Genomic DNA, 17,031 nt, shown 5'->3' on the forward strand with positions numbered 1-17,031 from the left:
GGAGAGCCCACTGGGCAGCAACAGGAGAGAACTAGAGAAGGGGCCATTTAAAAGTTATCCAAACACACTCCTGTAGGAGACAGGAAAATGGGAAGAAATGAGTTTGTGTTAGAGAAGAGCTGGTGGCATGTCCCTTGGGCGGTTGTCATCCAGGGATCTACAAGGGAGCCCTAGACAGAAAAGAAACTGGAGGAAATTATGGGGTAGATTTAGAGACAAAATTCATTTTATGAGCTTCCGCTCTACCCCCATCTTATAGAATCCTATAGCGTTAGCAGAGACACCTTAGGACAGAATGTTAGAGCAGGATGGGACTTTAGAACAAAGACAGCATGTGTCTGTCTGTATGTCCCGGGGTGCTATATTTTAATGGGGTGAATATATTTAATGAAATTTAATAATTTAATGAAGGACCCAGGGACGCTAAGGCAATGTACAGATTTTTTGACTAAAGTAGCACCAGGGGTGGAGCTGAGGTTGAGAAGGGTCAGATATTTCTAGGATTTTCTTCCTAGGACTGGTGAAATCATACTTTAGCCAATTTGGGGCAGAGGTCCCAATCTTTAAATACATCCTCCCTTAACAGAAACCGAGAAACAATTCCCCATAATGACACCCCCCCCCCCCCATTTGTGACTCCTTCCTCCCCTGCTTTGTTATGTTGTGTCATAAACACAATAGACCCTTCTTTCTCCAGCCCCTGCTATCACAGGCTGATATGATTCCAGTTAAAAAAATGAATAATTTTCCATCTTCCAACTAACTGAGTGCCTTTAACCTAAGCGTTGTAGAGACACAATGCCTTAATGACAAATAGGCACTTTGGTCTTGGGAATTTAGGGAAGCAGATATAAGCCCAACATATGGAAGAATTTCCTAAAAATCAGAGCTGCCCAATAATAGAACAGGCTTTTTATCAGGTAGAGAACTTTCTGTCACTGGGAGGATTCAAGTAAAGAGGTTGGATGAGTGAATACTTGGGATGTTTGTTATAAAGGAAATTCCTGTTTCAGCTCAAAATTTGACTAGATGCTCTCTGAGGTCCCTTCTGAATCCAGATACATCTAAATACTTTCAGATATTCAAATATTTGCCCATCTTCTGCTACTCTGGTCCACATCTTTTATATTCTGATGTTCCCTCTTTACTGACTTCAGACAGTAGCTGTGTGGCTCACTTAACCTCTGCCTCAATTTCTTCATCTATAAAATGGGAATAATGATATAGTGCCTACCTCCCAAGCTTATTGTAAGGATAAAGTGTGGTAATATTTGTCAGATGCTTTGCAAAACTTAAAGCACTATAGAAAAGATTTTTGTTTCTTGTTCAGTCGTGTCCAACTCTTCATGACCCCATTTAGAGTAATTTGCCATGTTCTTCTCCAGCTCATTTTACTGATGAGGATCGACTTGCCTAGGGTCACACAGCTAGTAAGTATCTGAGGCCAGATTCGAACTCAGGAAGATGACTCTTCCCAATTCCAGGCACTGTGACCCCTAGCTGCTCCTAAATGCTAGTTATCATTATTTGAAAAGAACACAGGCTTTATCTCACCTCATCCTAGGACCATCCCACTTTTGCCATTCATACATTTTTTTTTTTTGCTGGCATCTTTTACTCCAGTTCTTTTTAAAAATTCCTCATATAAAATGTGTTGTGACTCGCTCACACTCCCAGTGAATATCTGAGTGATATTCATTCTATTTATTTGGAAACTGTATTGTTCAATGACTTTGGAGTCCTTGAAACAACTTTGAAATGCTCCAATTCTTCTAAAATATTTTTTGTGATAGCTTTTGTTTTGACATCACCATTATTGTTTTTCATGATCATTATTAAATATACTCCTCCCTCCTCCCCTCCCCAGCCGGGCTATGTTCCCTGGAAGCACCCCAGTCCTCCCAACCCCTGTTTCCCAGACTGCCCAGATGAAGGACCCGAACCTCCTACCCACTAGGTGAGATCACTGCACCCCAGGAGAGCTGGCCCTTAGTTTAAACCCTTTGTCCCTTCTGGGACCAACTGTAGCCTAGAACAATAGCTCATCTGCAGCTCAATGAGATGTTAATTCTATTATCTGTGACCCAGCTGAATGAGGAAGTAATTTTTTTGTTTTTTTGCTTCCAAGTGGGAGGGAGAATAGTAGCTTTAATGTTTGCAAATACTTTACGCTTTTCTCATTTGATCGTCACAACAATCCGTAAGGTAGGAGCTACTTGTTGTTCAATCATTTTTCAGTTATGTCTGACTCTTTGTGATCCCATTTGGGGTTTCCTTGGCAAAGATATTGCAATGGTTTGCCATTTCCTTCTCCAGTTTATTTTACAGATGAGGAAATTGAGGCAAACAGGGTTAAGTGACTTGCCCAGGGTCACACAGCCAGATTTGAATTCAGGAAGATAGGTCTTCCTGGCTCTAGGGCCTGCCTCTATTCATTGTGTCGCCTAGATGGTCTAGGTGCTACTGTTAACCTCTTAATAATAGGGAGAAGGAAGAAGCATTATATAGCACCTACTATGTATCAAGCAAGGTGCTAAGTGCTTTACAAATATAATCTTATTTGATATTCACATCAAGTCTTCAAGGTATGTGCTGTTATTTTTCTCCCCATTTTACAGATGGAGAAACTGAGGCAAATGGTGATTTGCCCAAGGTCACACAGCTGGGAAGTACCTGAGGTGGAATTTGAACTCATGTCTTCCTGACTCCAGGCCCTGTGTTCCTCCCACTGCACCACTTAGCACTATTATTATTACCTCAATTTACAGATGAGGAAATTGAAGCAGTCTGAGGTTAAGTGACTTGTCCAGGGTCATACTACTAAGTGTGAAGCAGAATTCAAATGCTGCTCTTTCTGAGCATTGAGGGTCCAGCGCTTTAAACACTGCCCTAAGAAAAGGATAGAAATGAAAGCAAAATAGAGGGTTTAGGGAGCAGGGAAAGAACCAGTTCTGAAGGCTGGGAGTAGAAGGAGGCGTCTCTAGTCTGAGGTGAGACTAGTTGTTTGTTGGGAGTGAAGCTTGAATATTACATATCTGGGATAGAACATAAAATGTCATAATTAGAAGAGAATTTAAAACTGCCTGGTCCATCCTGCTCCTGTTATGGAGGTGGAAAGTAAGGCCCGAGACGACAAGAGACTTGGCCAAGGTCACATGAGTTAGACTGAGCACTAGAACCTGCCTCCTTATGCCTGTCTGGTGCTGTTTCTACTACATAACCTATTGGTTCACCAGTCATGAAACTGGAGGAATCTAATGCTGCCTTTTTAAGTGTTGAGTGGATGGAGGGGGTTCTTGTGGTGAGCCTTTCTGATCATTTATTAAGGCCTAGAGGTGTGTGGGGTGTTCAGGAAGGACTAGCCCCTCCGGTGTGAGGGCTGCTCATTCACCTTTGGTATCCACCTTCATTCACCTGTGGCTCTGAGAAGCTGTAGCCTGTGCAGGGGCCATACCCCTAAAACCTTCTCCGGCAGACCGGCCAACCAGAAGCAGGTGGTGCTGTGGAGCTTTCAGAGCTTGATTAGACATCAAAGACTCCAAGGCATCCCAGGGCCATCACCAGTCATCCTGACTTTTGTCCTACCCATGGGCTTCAATGACTCTGGAAGAGGGAGTAAAGCCAATGATTTTGTGCCGCTCTGCCTCACTTAGATCCAATTCACTAAGGAGCTTGTCCTCTTCCAAAACAAAGGATGAACAAAGCCTAATAGTCATGGAACATATAAAAACAAAAATGAAACAATCTCTACCCCTAAGCAGTTTACATTCTGTGGAATGAAACCTGATCTTTCTTCTGTGCTAGAACTGGCCAAACTCTCTCACTTATCTTTAATCTATGTATCTGCTGGCTGCTTCTTTGCCACCTAAAACATGCCCTTATTTCCCCATCCTCAAAAAACCCTCTCTTGACATTTCCAGCTCCATAGCTAGCTCCTCCCTTTTGTGGCCTCAAGAAGACACTCTACAAGAAGGGTTTCTGCTTCCTTTCCTCTAATTCTTTTCTTAACTTTTTGCAATTTGGCTTCTGACCTCATCATCCAATCAAAACCACTCTCTCCAAAGTTACTAATGACCTCTTAACTGTCAGATCTAATGGCCTGTCCTCGATATTCTTCTACCTTGACTTCTCTGCATCCCTTGACACTGTAGATCATCCTCTTCTCCTTTTTCTCTGTAGGTTTTTGTGACTGTGGCTCCCTCCTGGTTCTCCTACCTGTCTGACTGCTCATTCTCAGTCTTCTTTGCTGGATCTTCATCCATGTCACTCCAACTAATTGTAGGTGTCCCTTGAGAGCATGTCCTGGGCCTTCTCTCTCCCTCTATGCTATTTTACTTGGTGATCTCGTCATCTCCCATGGTTTCAATTATTATTTCTTTGCAGATGATTCTCAGTTCTAGTTTTTCAGCCTTATTCTCATTCCTGACCTCCAGCCTTGCATCTCCAACCTGCCTATTAGCCATCTCAAATTGGATGCCCAGTAGACACCTTAAAAGCAACATGTGCAAAACTAAGCCCCTTATCTTTCCCGCCAAACCCTCCCCTCTGCCTAATTTCCCTATCACCGTCAACATTGTCCCAGTCACTCAGAGGCTCATAACCTCAGTGTCATCCTCAACTCCTTATTCTCTCTCACCCTCATAACCATTCAGTTGCCTAGCATTCCTACTTTCATGATAACTTCTGTTTGTGCTCTCTTCTCTCTTCTGACATTGCCACCATCCTGGTGTGGGCCTCATCTTCTCACACTTGAGCTATTGGTGGGTCTTCCTGTCTCAAGGCTTTCTCTATATCAGTCCATCCTCCCCTCTGCTGTCAAACTGATCTTCCTAAAATGTAGGTCTGACCACATCACTCTCCCTATTCACAATCAACTGCAGTGACTCCCTATTAACTCCAGAATCAAACAAAATCTTGTGATTGACTTTTAAAGCCATAACCTGGCTTCTTCCTACCATTCTGGCCTCATATTTTGCTCTCTTCCATGTACTCTATAATCTAGTGACACTGATCCTTGCTGTTCCTTGCACAAAATATTCCATCTCCTGCCTCCATTTTCTCTGGCTGGTCGCCGTGCCTGGAACACTCTTCCTCCTCATCTCTGTCTCTTGGCTTCTCTAGCTTCCTTCAAGTCTCTGCCAAAGTCCTTCTTTCTGCAAGAATCCTTTCCTGGTCTTCTTTACTCTTAGTACTTAGTCACCTTCTGTGACTACCCTTAATTTATCCTTTATATATCTTGTTTGTATGTAGGTTTTTGAAAATTATTTCCCCCTTTCAATTGTGGGCTCCTTGAACCTGGGGATTGTTTTTTGTCTTTCTTTGTATCCCTGATGCTTAGCACATTGCTTGTCACAAAAGAATGCATATAAGTCACTATTGACTGACTGTGTTTCTTAAGTTGCTTTGTCTCTTGTCAACAGAAGAGATGTCTTTCCTGATTCTTCTTCATCTAGATTCACAGAGTGATCAGGAAAGTGCTTTCACAGACCCAAGAATTTGGTTTGGTCACCATTTAGAAATGGTAGATAACCTGGGGGAAAAAGAACACAGATAACTCCAGTCTTAGAAGTTGTGGGTACCAATTAGTTCCATAAGGAAATTTTAAAAGTAGGCAAAAGATAATACAGTGGGATTTTGCAAATTTCCCCTAAAGTTTGGTTATATGGTCTTGATCAAGATAACTTTAGTGAACTATGCTTGCATAGGCAATTACATGATCACAGGCTTAACAAAATCTGAAAGTCAGAAAGGACCTCCTAAGCTATGTAGTCTAACCCATAACAGAAAAGGAATCTTCATTCTATGGTCCTCTGGTCTCTATTTGCAGAGCTCCAAGAATACAGTTTACTATCATCCCTATAGACAGCCCACTTTACCTCTGGACACCTCGAATTATTAGGAAGTGTATCTTGGCACCTAGCCTAAATTTGCCTCTTGGCAACTTCCAGCCCTTGTTCCTGGGGCTTCTCCCAGGGACAAACAGAACAAATCTAATCCTTCCTCAGCTTGCAAAGTGTAAGAAAAGATAAATACTTGATATTTGAATTAAAAAAAAAGCCAACAAGTCACTCACAGATGGGAATAAACGATAGCTAACTTGTCCTCTCTAAATCTTCTCCATACTAAACATTCCTTCAATTGATGCTTATTTGACAAGAACTTAAGGTCCTTCCTGGGCAGGTGGGTGGCAGTGGAGAGAGTGCCAGGCCTGGAGTCAGGAAGGCCTGGGTTCAAATCTGGCCTCAGCTACTTATTAGCTGTGCGACACTGGGCAAATCACTTAACTTTGTTTGCCTTAGTTTCCTCATCTGTAAAATGGGCTGGAGAAGGAAATGGCAAACCCCTCCAGTATCTTTGCCAAGAAAATCTCAAATGGGGTCACAAAAGAGTCAGACATGACTGAAGACACCTAAATAACAACAAGACCCATCACTATACTAGTTATTTTTGTCTGGACAGTCTTCAGCTAGGTAGCACAGTGGATGAAGTATTATATTAAAATCAGGAAAACCTAGTTCCAATCCAGTCTCACACACTTATTAGCTCTGTGACTCTGGGCAAGTCACTTAACCTTCCTCAGCCTTGGTTTCTTTATCTGTAAAATGAAAAATAATAACAAACCTACCTCCCATGATGTTATAAGGACAAAATCAGACAGTATTTGTGAAGCACCTTTTAAACCTTAGGATGCTATATAAATGCTAGCTATTAATATTATCCACATCCTTCTTAAACTGTGGTGCTCATAATCTGAACACAATTTCCTGGATGAAATCTAATGATTGAAAGTAGAATTTCAGTGGCTGGGTAAGGAGTATTATGAGTTCCTGGTTGAGGGAACAGAGGAAAATAAATGGGACCACAGCCCAAGAAGAAAATCAATATAATGAGTCAGAGGAGAATGGGGATTTCTACTAGATTCAAAATGTATTCAGCATTGGTGTACAATTGTCGAGTCAGTCCATTTTTAGTAAGATTCATAGTGTGGTGGAATGGGAAGAACATGGCCGAACCATCACAAAGAGATGGGGAAGTTTGCAGAATCTCACCTGGGGTTGCCTGGGCTTTCCTTTCCATATCTGTATAGGCCTTCTTTCTAGAGAAGTCAGATATAGGGCTCTGTTTCTCTTGGTCTGCATGGTCTGGAGCCTAGGACACAGGACTGAACATCGATAGTCTGCTTTAAAATTTATCTGTTAGAGGCACATAGTTGACCCTCCGAGACTTTGTTCACTCTCTTTGCAGCTTGGAAAAATTAACTAGCAATGGGAATCTTTCAAGACAATCCTTTACAACAATTGTATGTCAACATAATTGTGTGTGTGTGTGTAGTATGTGCATATACATATGGTATATATATATATACATATATACGCAAACATACATATATTTTAAGGAAAATTTTTCAAGAAAGTGGGTTCTGATGAACTGGATTTTTCTACATTTTTCAACATAGGCTACATACAAGGACTAAATGGCTTCCTCATAATTAGGTTTCCCATAGAACAACGGGTACTACAACATTAAGACAGGTGGAGACCTTGGAACTCTAACGATAACTGACAAAGCACAATCCTCAACCAGTCATTATGACATCAGGGAAGATGGTCTAGGGCAGCACGGACAAATCAAGTCATCAAGCATTTATCTTGTACCTGCTATTTGCTAGGCGCTATACTTGTCATTGTATAGTAGACAGAGTTTTGAGCTTGGAGTCAGGAGATGCTGCCTATGGTACTTATTAGCAGTATGACCATGGACCTCAGTTTCCACATTTGTAAGATAGAGATGGTGGGAACCTAGCTTTAGAGCTGAAGATCTATTCCAACTCCTTTTTAATAGATGAGAAGAATTTGCCCAACATCATACTAGTAATAATCAGAAGATGATGATGATGATGATGATGACGATGGTGAAAGCAAGCCTTTGGAATCCAATGTCAATGCTCTGTCAACTTTTATAATAAGTGACATACCTGCCTCACAGGGTTGGTGTGAGGCTTGATTAATGTGCACAAAGCTCTTACAAACGTTATCTAAGTGCCAGCTAATTAGTATTATGGACCTGGGAAAGTTGTGTGCTCTGAATTGTGCTGGGATATTTTGGCATTTGGACTGTAATTAGTAGTCAATAGTGGTGTATCCAGACAGTCATTGGGAGGATACTGCTATGTCTTGTCCTGTGATAGCTGAAACAGTAACATTCTTGGGATAATGATTTGTAAGAAAGTAGTCCTTCCCACCTTGAGACCTGTGATGGAATCTGCCGTATTATGTATAGTTTGTGATTGGTGGAAGATCAGGGGGAATGGTAGGCTTTCCTGGTCTGAAATTGGCCAACATGGTAATTAATCAACATTGGGGCATAAGCTTGCCCTGTGATTGGATGGTAACTGAAGTTATTCTTGGCTGGGAGGTCCTAACTCTTGGCTGAGGCCCAGGTGGTATTGTCAGTTCTATCCACTAGGAGGAGTCCAGATACTTGACAATGAGCAGGCAGCCAAAAGCGTAGAAGTAGGTAGGGTGGTAGGAGGGTGGGTAGGCTGACCTGTAGGTCACCCATTCTCTCTCCTGCCTTGCCATCTTCCCATTCTCAGCTGAAGAAGACATGAAAAATACTCACGCATACTCCAGCCTGGGATATCTGCTTTGCTAAGTATTCTCAGCCTTTGCTGATTGCCGAGCACTCAAGCCGAGACCTTGATCATGGCTTTTGCTCTTGGACAAAATTTGGGTCATGGGCCTAGGTGAGCCAGGGAGCTCCCATTCTTAGCAGTAGGTGCTTCTTGAGCCACCATCTCTGACTCCACACTGAGAGTAACCTCCAACCATGTAGCTAGTAACATTTTTAGCTTCTATTGAAAAATGCACCAGGGAAAAGGTAGAAAATTCTGGATCTGAGGGTAAGAGCTGGTACATATATTTCATAGACTAAACAGAATATCAGAATATAGCATATCAGAGCTAGAAGAGATCTTAGAGACCTTCTGACCCAACTCTTTGTACCAAAATGAAGGAAACTGAAATCCAGGATTGAACTAGTATAGACACAGCTAGTGGAGTAAGGCACTGAAAAGTCAATAGGACTGAAACTCTTAGCAACTGGGGCAGCTTGCCCACCTCTGAGCTGAGCATGGGGGGAGATGAAAGGGGGTAGAGAGTGGAGGAGCTCACCACCCTCTAGGCTAGGCTGCAAGGTCCCTTCCAATAGGATAATTCCCTGTGTTGGCACTGAATGGAGCCTGGCCACTGGCTGCCCTAAAATCTCATTGTGACTGGCATTAAGGGATTAGATTAGCCTGCTTGTTGGCCTGCCCAGCCTCCTTGGGTTCCTTAGATGAAAGTCTGGGTATTCACAAAGCTGGATGGGATCTTAGAGACCTTCTTACCCCAAACCCCAGGTTTGGGGTAGGTTGGTATCAGGGAGGGCATCCCACAGAGGATGATGTCCCTCCTGCTCCTTGGGGTCCTAGAAGCTGCAAGAGGATGTCAGATATCATCTCAGTTGTCTTCCAGGGACCACAAGGTACAGTTGTTCCCATTGGGGGTGGAAGTGAGATAGAAAGCCTCACCTTCAAAACTGATGCCTAGGATGTAGCAAGTTTTTATGAAAGGAGTTCTGGATTTGGAGTTAGAGGGCCTAGATGCATATCTTAATCCTATTACTAGCTGTCAGATCATGAACAAATCACTTCTCTTCTCTGAATCTCATTTTCCTTTTCTGTGAAATTAGGAGGCTGGGATAAAATGGTCTCTAAGATCTCTTCTAGTCCTAGATCTTATGAACATGGATTTCAGGCCTGGGAACTAGAGCGTTGCACTAGAAGTCAGGTTCTGAGACTGGGTTTAGGCCTCGATTCTTTACTTCTTCCCCCTTCCCAATCTCACCCTTTCAGTTGCTACTTAACTGTCCTCAATCTGGGAGTACCCAGTCATCTCAACATCCCCCAGGGAACCTGTGAGAGGTGATTAGATGAACATTCTAGGTCTATCTAATAGATGGAGTTCTTTAGAAAAGAGGAGGAGAACAGAGCCTGGAAGTTTCCCTAATTCAAGGCTTTTTCAACCTGGACTCCTTGAACTTGCTTTTTTAAAATATTCTGATACCTATATTTCAATAGAATTGTTTACCTTTGTAATCCTATGTATTTTATTGTATTCCTTTAAAAACATTGTTCTGAAAAGGGGTCCATAAGTAAGCTTCCCCAGACTGCCAAAAGGGTCTGAGACACAATTAAGCTTAAGAAACTTTGTCCTAATTAATCCCATTTCACTTTATTCACTTCAGAAATGATCTGTAGGGGAGTTGTTGGGACCGAATAGCCTTGGGTTCTTCAGTCTCATGAAACATTAGGAATTCCCTTCGGGTCAGTAAAAAAGGAACTTCAATGGAAAATTAGGAGACCTGAACCTGAGCCCCAGTGCTTCCTGCTAAGGATGCTGCCAGCTCCATCCGGTGAACTCAGCAAATATTTGTTAATTGGCCAATTGAGAATGTGAGCTCAGGTGACCCTCTGTGTCCCCAGTAGGAGGTTTGTACACATGTGTTTGTTCGTCTTTGCATGCATACATGTACCATGTGACTGTAGCACGGGTCTGACCCTGTCAATCCCTCTCCCCTTTTAATCAATTCAGTATCTCCCTATTGCCACCAGAGTCAAATAGAAAATCCTTTGTCTGACATTTAAAGCCCTCCATAACTCAGCCCCTTCCTACCGTTTTCAGTCTTCTTACAGCATACTGTTCCTTCTTCCACTCTGCCTCCCACCTCCCCCCACCTACCTCCCACTCTTCCATCCAGTGCCACTGGCTTCCTTGCTATTCCAGCCCCCAAATCCAAGTACTCTCTCCCACTCCCTCTCCCTCTCTACATCCTACCTGCCTTCTAATTTCTACTAAAGTTCCACTTCTACAAAAATTCTTTCCCAGTCTTCTTGAATTTGAACATCTTCCCTTGGAGATGATGTCCAGTTTGCCCTGTATAGATATTGTACGCAGCTGTTTGGATATTGTCTCTTTCTAAGGTTCTGAGCTCCTTGAGGGAAAGGATTGTCTTTTTGCCTTCTTTTGTATCCCCAGCACTTGGCACAGTATTTGGCACCCAGTAGGCACTTAATAATGCAGTTTCACTGACTTCCACCTAATGTATTAATGTTGTTGTTCAGTATTGACTGAGCACCTGGGAAAACCAGCTGTAGACATTTTGCTTCACTTGCTTTTGCCTATGTCCCAGGCTCACCCTGTCCTCTGCATCCTCCCCCTTTTCTCCCCCCCCCCCCCCCCCCCAGTTGTCCCCAGGGACAGAGAGCTGCCAAAATACCCGTCACCAGAACACTCACCTCCTGTTGTTGACTTTGTCTGCCTTCCCGGACAAGCTTGGAGGTGTTCTGAGTGTGGTGGTGGCAGAGTGGGCCAGCTGAGTCAGGGACTGGGGACTGATGGGTCTCTCTCCACGTGATAGTCAGCCCTGCTCCATTTTAGAACCTAAGGTTCCTGACTTTTCTGCCTAACCCAAAGAGAGAAGTCCTAATCAGTCATCTTTTAGTGTTTTCTTCTATCTTCTTTCCCAAGCAGAGGAGGACCTGGTAGGCTAGCGGAGCAGGCATGGAGAACCATCCTGAGGCTTTTAGCAAGTAGAGTTTAAGGGTCTTCAGAGCCCCCTTCAGAGCCCAGATGGACTAGTTCTTCCCGTTTCAGCCTTGCCCTGCCCAGCCCAGTCTTCAGCATTGACCAGCAGGGGCAGATTGTTTGTCCATTTGGCTACCTTGACTCTAGCGGGCCTTGGATTTCTCTTCCTGGTTCCACCTAAAGGAGCTATGAGGGTGGGGGCTGCTGCTTGGTTCTTGAGGCCTTGCCCCAGGGGCTACAACAGCCAGAAACAACCTCAAATACCAACTAGTCCAGTCCCCTCCTAAGCTGACTCTGGTTATTCAATAGAACTCCGTATTTACAAAGTGCCTTCCCATACTTGCCTCACTGAGAATTAGTAAGATGTAGTACGAAGAATCCTGCATTCATTCAGAATCAGAAGATCTGGTTTTGAATCCTGCCTCTAACAATAAAGGGGGTGACAGTGGGCCATTCAGTTCTCTCCAGAGTATTATAATTCTGTCCTGGACACCACAGTTTAAGAACGACATTTAATAAGCTGGCAAGTGTCCAGAGAAGGATGACCAGATTGAGGAAGAGGGAAGAGTCTTGACTTTATGACATGGACATTAATCTATCCTGGAAAAGAGAAGATGTGGGAGACCTGATAGCTGGACTGTCCCATGGACATGGGCATTAGACCTATTCTGTTGGCTTCAGAAGACAGAACCCAGAAGAATGAGTCAGAGATGCCAAAAAAGAGGTTAATTTCAGCTTGAAATAAGGAAAAAATGTCCTAATAATGAAGGCTTCCCCAAAGCCGAAAGGGCTGCTGCAAGCTGTGGGGGGAAGTCCTCAAGCAGAGGTCTCAAGGTCATTTGTCTATTATGGTGGACATTCCTTTGTGTGAGGGCTAGACTAGGTGGCTTTGGAGGTGCCTTTCAACCCTCTGATTCTGGGATTCAGTACAATAACCAGTCTTGTAGGGTGCTGAACTAGGAAATCACAGGAACTGAGTGTGAATCATGGCTCTGCTCCTTATTCCTTGTGTGACTTTGGACAAGTCCCAGTGTGTGTGTGTGTGGGGGGGGGGGGGGGGGGGTGTCAGTTTCTCAATCTGTAAAATGAAGAGGATGGACTAAATAAGCTCTGAGGTCCCTTCCAGCTCTAATATTCTCTGATTCTAAGACTTCTCTGAGCCTCAGTTTCCTCATCTGTAAAATGAGGATCATGATACTTGCATTATCTACACCACTGTATTATTATGAAGAAAACACCTTGCAAATCTTTAGTCACTGTAGAAATGTGAGTTAGTCTTGGGATGCTGTAGTAAATGTGATTCCTAAAGATAGCCTTGTGAGTTGGGCAGTACATGGATTACTAGACTTATTTTACAGATGAGGAAACTGATGCCCAGAGAGGGGAAGGTGCTTCAAGTTCACATAGCATATTCAGGTTTAAAGAGGAAGATTCTTTTCCCCAGGGACCCTAGTTGAGGGGTTTAGAGTCCAAGAGAGGGACTCGGAGGCTGGTCTTCACTGTCCCCCCTCCAACTGGACTTCCAGACCACACTGGCCCAGTGGGGCTGACCACTGTCTCTTCCTCTGCCATGGGCGCCCCTCAAGCCAGATCTCCAATCAACCCCCCTAGCCTCTCAAGGCCAATAGTGTAGATAGTGTTGAAGAACACAAATACAGAGGAATATAACTGGACCCGCCTCCCCCTCCCCCCGCCCCAGCAAATGGGACAGAAATCACATGCAACTGAGGGAACAGCCCGAACATCCCTGGGAGGATTCTGTGGAACCTAGTCTGGGGCATTATCTAGGGCATTACCACCTCAGAGTCATTCATAGGAAGGGACCTCAGAAATCTAGTCCAACCCCACTCCTAACATTACAATTGAGAAACCCAAAACCAAGAGAAGGTACATGACCTGCCCAAGGTCACAAAGTCAGAGCAGATTTGCTTCTGAGCCTTAGTTTCCTCATCCTTGAAATGGGGGTGATGATAACACCATCGCTACCTCACAGGACTGTGTGATGTGGAAATATGACAGATTCATATACCAACATTATTAATCATCATCAGATATAAACTCCTGGAAGTCTGCCCTCGATCTGGCCTCTCTCACTATGTCTCATTTCAAACCCATCTCAATCCAGCCACACTGGCCAAATTCACAGGTCACCAAGTGTGTTCTACACTGTCCCATCTCTGAATCTTTGCTCACCCTGTTCCTCCTTTGGGGAAAGGAAACAACCATTTATTAATCACCTCCTATTCTCTGCAAGCTAGTGACCTCACCTCTCCTTCTGCCTAACATCATCCATAGAAAGTCCTCCTTGATCATCCTCAGTGCTTCTCTGAACTTCGCTGGCTTTTAAAATCATAATGAAAGTTAACATTTCTAAAAGAGCATTCTGCTTTAAAAAGCAATTTTATGTAATTTCATTTAATCTCAACAGCCGTGGGCAAAAATTATCATTGTCACTTTGTAGATGAAGTGAGTTGCCCAAGGCCACACAGCTGAAAGCCAGGCACTCTTTAAAAGTATAGCATGACTCTCTGATCATTTATGTAACATTCATAGGCATCCTCTTGGATTATAATTATGTATGTGTTCATCACTCCCCTCCTACCACATTGTAAGTTCTGTGAGGACAAGGGCCAGGACTGTCCCTCATAACCCTGTGCAGAGGGCTGGGCACAATTGGGCACTCAGAGAAATGGTTGAATGATCACACCAGTCAGCTCCTTATAAGCCACTGTAACAAGAGGCTGCCCTGTAAATGAAATCTGTAGCCAAGCCCCAACCTTTGCTGGAGACAATTCCACCCACTTCCTTCCCTGTTCACCCTTTACCCAGAGTAGCTGCCAAGGAATTTTACAAACTTCTTTCCATCCTCCCACTTTTCCCTCCTCCCCCCAACTCCCTTTAATCCAGGAAATGGTCCTTAGTAATGATGAGTTAGCTCCATACTTTGGAGCCTGGGCTTTTTGATAGTACTTTTTTTTGGGGCCAGCTTACTAATTATCACTGTAGAAGCCCACGTAAAGCGGCATGCTCCATTTTGCAAGTAAGGTAACTAATACACAGAGAAAAAAATGACTTTGAGTTAAAAAATGGTGGAGACAGAAGGGACTTTAGAACATGAGATGTCAGAACTGGGTAGGCTCTAGCCCAAGGGTGGGGAACCTGCAGCCTCGAGGCCACTCTAGGTCCTCAAGTACAGCCCATTGTTTGAATTCAGTCAAAGGGCTGCACTTGAGGACCAAGAGGGCCTCCAGGCTGCAGGTTCCCTTGTCTAACCTAATCCTTCTAGACTAATGCCTTCATTTGATGGATGAAGAAAACAAGAGACTGGCCCAAGCAGGTCAATCCAGGTTTCCTAGATCTCAACTCAATATCTTTAACTCTCTCTCATTCCCCATTGACCACCTCTGGCCCCTTCCTGGCCACAGACTGTGTAGGAGTCTCATGGGTATCTGAAGGATACTCTGTTGATTCCAAATTCAGGTTATTTTCTGCCACTTTTCCATATCTGTCACTTGGTTGCCAAATCCCTAAAAGGTACCATTCCTTAGAATGACTATTTTCCCCATCCTAGCAGAAGTGCCTAGGGTTTTAGAATTGGAAAGAACTCTGGAAATCATCTACTTCAGTGCCCTCACTTCATGGATAAGGAAACTGAGGTACAGAGAAGGGGAATGGCTTGCTCAAGGTCATATAGGTAGAGCTGGGATTTGAACTGACATTTCTGGTCCTAACCCACTGATCTTTCCACAACACCATGCCTCTATGTACTTGTTTAGAAACCTCTTTCACCAGGCATCTTTATCTCTGCTTTGGAAACAAGATCAGAACAAATTTGCTTAGGCCCAGAGGGGGAAAGAGGCTGTTGACTTTAGACCAACATCTAACCTTTTAAGAGAAGTGGTCAGTAGAGGAGGACACTGCCTCTTGCATAACTCAGGGGGTCCATCTTGCTGGCCTGGGCCTTTTTTGGGGTTAGGGGGCAAACCAAGCGGTAAACTAATTCCCTGTTAATTTTTTAAGGCAGAATCAACAGGCCAACAATGATTAGCAGGTAGGTAGGTTCATCTTAATCGAGGGAAACAGGCTGAGGAAAGTCAGCAGGCAAGGCCTGTCCAGGGAGCAGAGGGCTTGAGCCCAGTTATCAGTTAACCAAAGGGGCTCTATTTCCTTCTCGATGGTGTCTTTCATTGGATGCCCTCCCTTTTCTCTTTGAAGCACAGAATATGGCTGATAATTATTGGCCAGAACTGGTGTGAAATGATCAAGGAAAAGAAGTTTACTGAGAAACTGTTTTGTATAGATTCCTATGCTAGGCACTGAAAAATGAATAATACACTGACCCTTCCTACCCTTCCCCCTTCATGGGGCCTAGAGTCTAGTTGGATAGACAGAACTCATGTACCTGGAAAGCTCACTAACATTCCCAAGTCTCGTGTTCTCAAATACCCAATGAGTAGCCCTGAGGGGTCAGTTGGAAGAATCGTCTTTTAGTCATAGAACATAGAATGTCAGAGCAGAAAAGGATCTTGGGACATAAAACCTTAGAGCAGAAGGACCTTTAGGACACAAGATACAGAGTATTAGAATTGGAACATGGTTAGGGCAGGAGAGGGCCTTAAAACATAGACCATAGAATATCAGACCTGGGAAGAGCCATTGAACAGGAAATAAAGAATGATCAATCTAGAAGACCCTTAGAACATAAACCAGAGAACATCTGAGATAGAAAGAACCCTCTGTTTTTATAGTGAAGAAAACTGAAACCCAGAAAGGGTATAAATGACTTGCCCCAGTTTTCACAGAGTTTGAAGCAGAGGCAGGATTAGGACCCAGACTCTTTCTACTGCAGTCTGCAGAGGGGGAGAAGGGTATTTGAGCCTTCAGGAGAGGGCCAAGCTGAATCCTACCTTGTCTCTCGCCTGTGGTTGCCAGTGAGTGTAACCCATCTGTAGTTCCAAGGAAAAGGCTGAAGGCTTTAGTGGACCAAAGGGAATCCCGCATGATCAAGGGAAAGGCAGAGGTAGAAGGGAGTCCAGAAGAGGCTAATCCCTTTGGGGTTCCAGGGCACTGAAGGAAGTGGCCAGGTCAGGCCAGCCCCAGTGGAGGTGGCTGCTTGGAGTGGAGTTTGGTCAGTGGTTGGGGATCTATATTGTGAGATAGCTAGGACTTTGTCCACAAACTGGAATTTGAAATTTCAAAGGGGAGAAAGCTGAAGTGCCCTATCCCTAGGAGTGGATATGGCTCTTGGCTTCTTTCCCCCCACCCCCACCTCCAGCCCCTCACCTCCCCCGCTTCTGACTTTTGTTCTTTGTCTTGACAACTCTTGGGCAGCTGCAGGTGGGGGTAGGGGCAGAGTAGAGGAGCAGGTGGGGTAGACTAAGACCACTTCACCCAGCCCTGTGTA

At 44.0% G+C, this 17,031-nt stretch overlaps 1 protein-coding gene and 1 long non-coding RNA gene across 19 annotated transcripts in view; one reads left to right on the forward strand and one right to left on the reverse strand.

The window, feature by feature from the left end:
- LOC140520045 (uncharacterized) overlaps window positions 1–16,850 on the reverse strand; it is a 41,666-nt gene extending 24,816 nt beyond the window's left edge. For 2 of the 17 annotated variants that reach the window (XR_011972377.1, XR_011972370.1), the window contains exons 1-4: window positions 16,535–16,846; window positions 11,339–11,505; window positions 7,050–7,162; window positions 3,392–3,603 (exon numbers count right to left, since the gene is read on the reverse strand). This is a non-coding gene — a long non-coding RNA (uncharacterized lncRNA). Of the gene's footprint in view, window positions 1–2,756; window positions 2,890–3,391; window positions 3,604–7,049; window positions 7,163–11,338; window positions 11,506–16,534 lie in introns of all 17 variants that reach the window. The other 15 variants (XR_011972376.1, XR_011972365.1, XR_011972372.1 and 12 more) reach the window with 13 other exon arrangements.
- HNF4A (hepatocyte nuclear factor 4 alpha) overlaps window positions 1–17,031 on the forward strand; it is a 72,419-nt gene that overhangs the window by 8,296 nt on the left and 47,092 nt on the right. The window contains exon 1 of one of the 2 annotated variants that reach the window (XM_072633671.1): window positions 9,293–9,525. The exons of the other annotated variant lie outside the window; for it this stretch is intronic. Within the exon in view, the coding sequence (XP_072489772.1) occupies window positions 9,486–9,525 (40 nt within the window). The 5' untranslated portion in view covers window positions 9,293–9,485. Of the gene's footprint in view, window positions 1–9,292; window positions 9,526–17,031 lie in introns of those variants that run through there. 2 annotated transcript variants of the gene reach the window in all.

The sequence above is a fragment of the Notamacropus eugenii genome, chromosome 1 (assembly GCF_028372415.1).
Source record: "Notamacropus eugenii isolate mMacEug1 chromosome 1, mMacEug1.pri_v2, whole genome shotgun sequence".
NCBI classification, from domain to species: Eukaryota; Metazoa; Chordata; class Mammalia; order Diprotodontia; family Macropodidae; genus Notamacropus; species Notamacropus eugenii.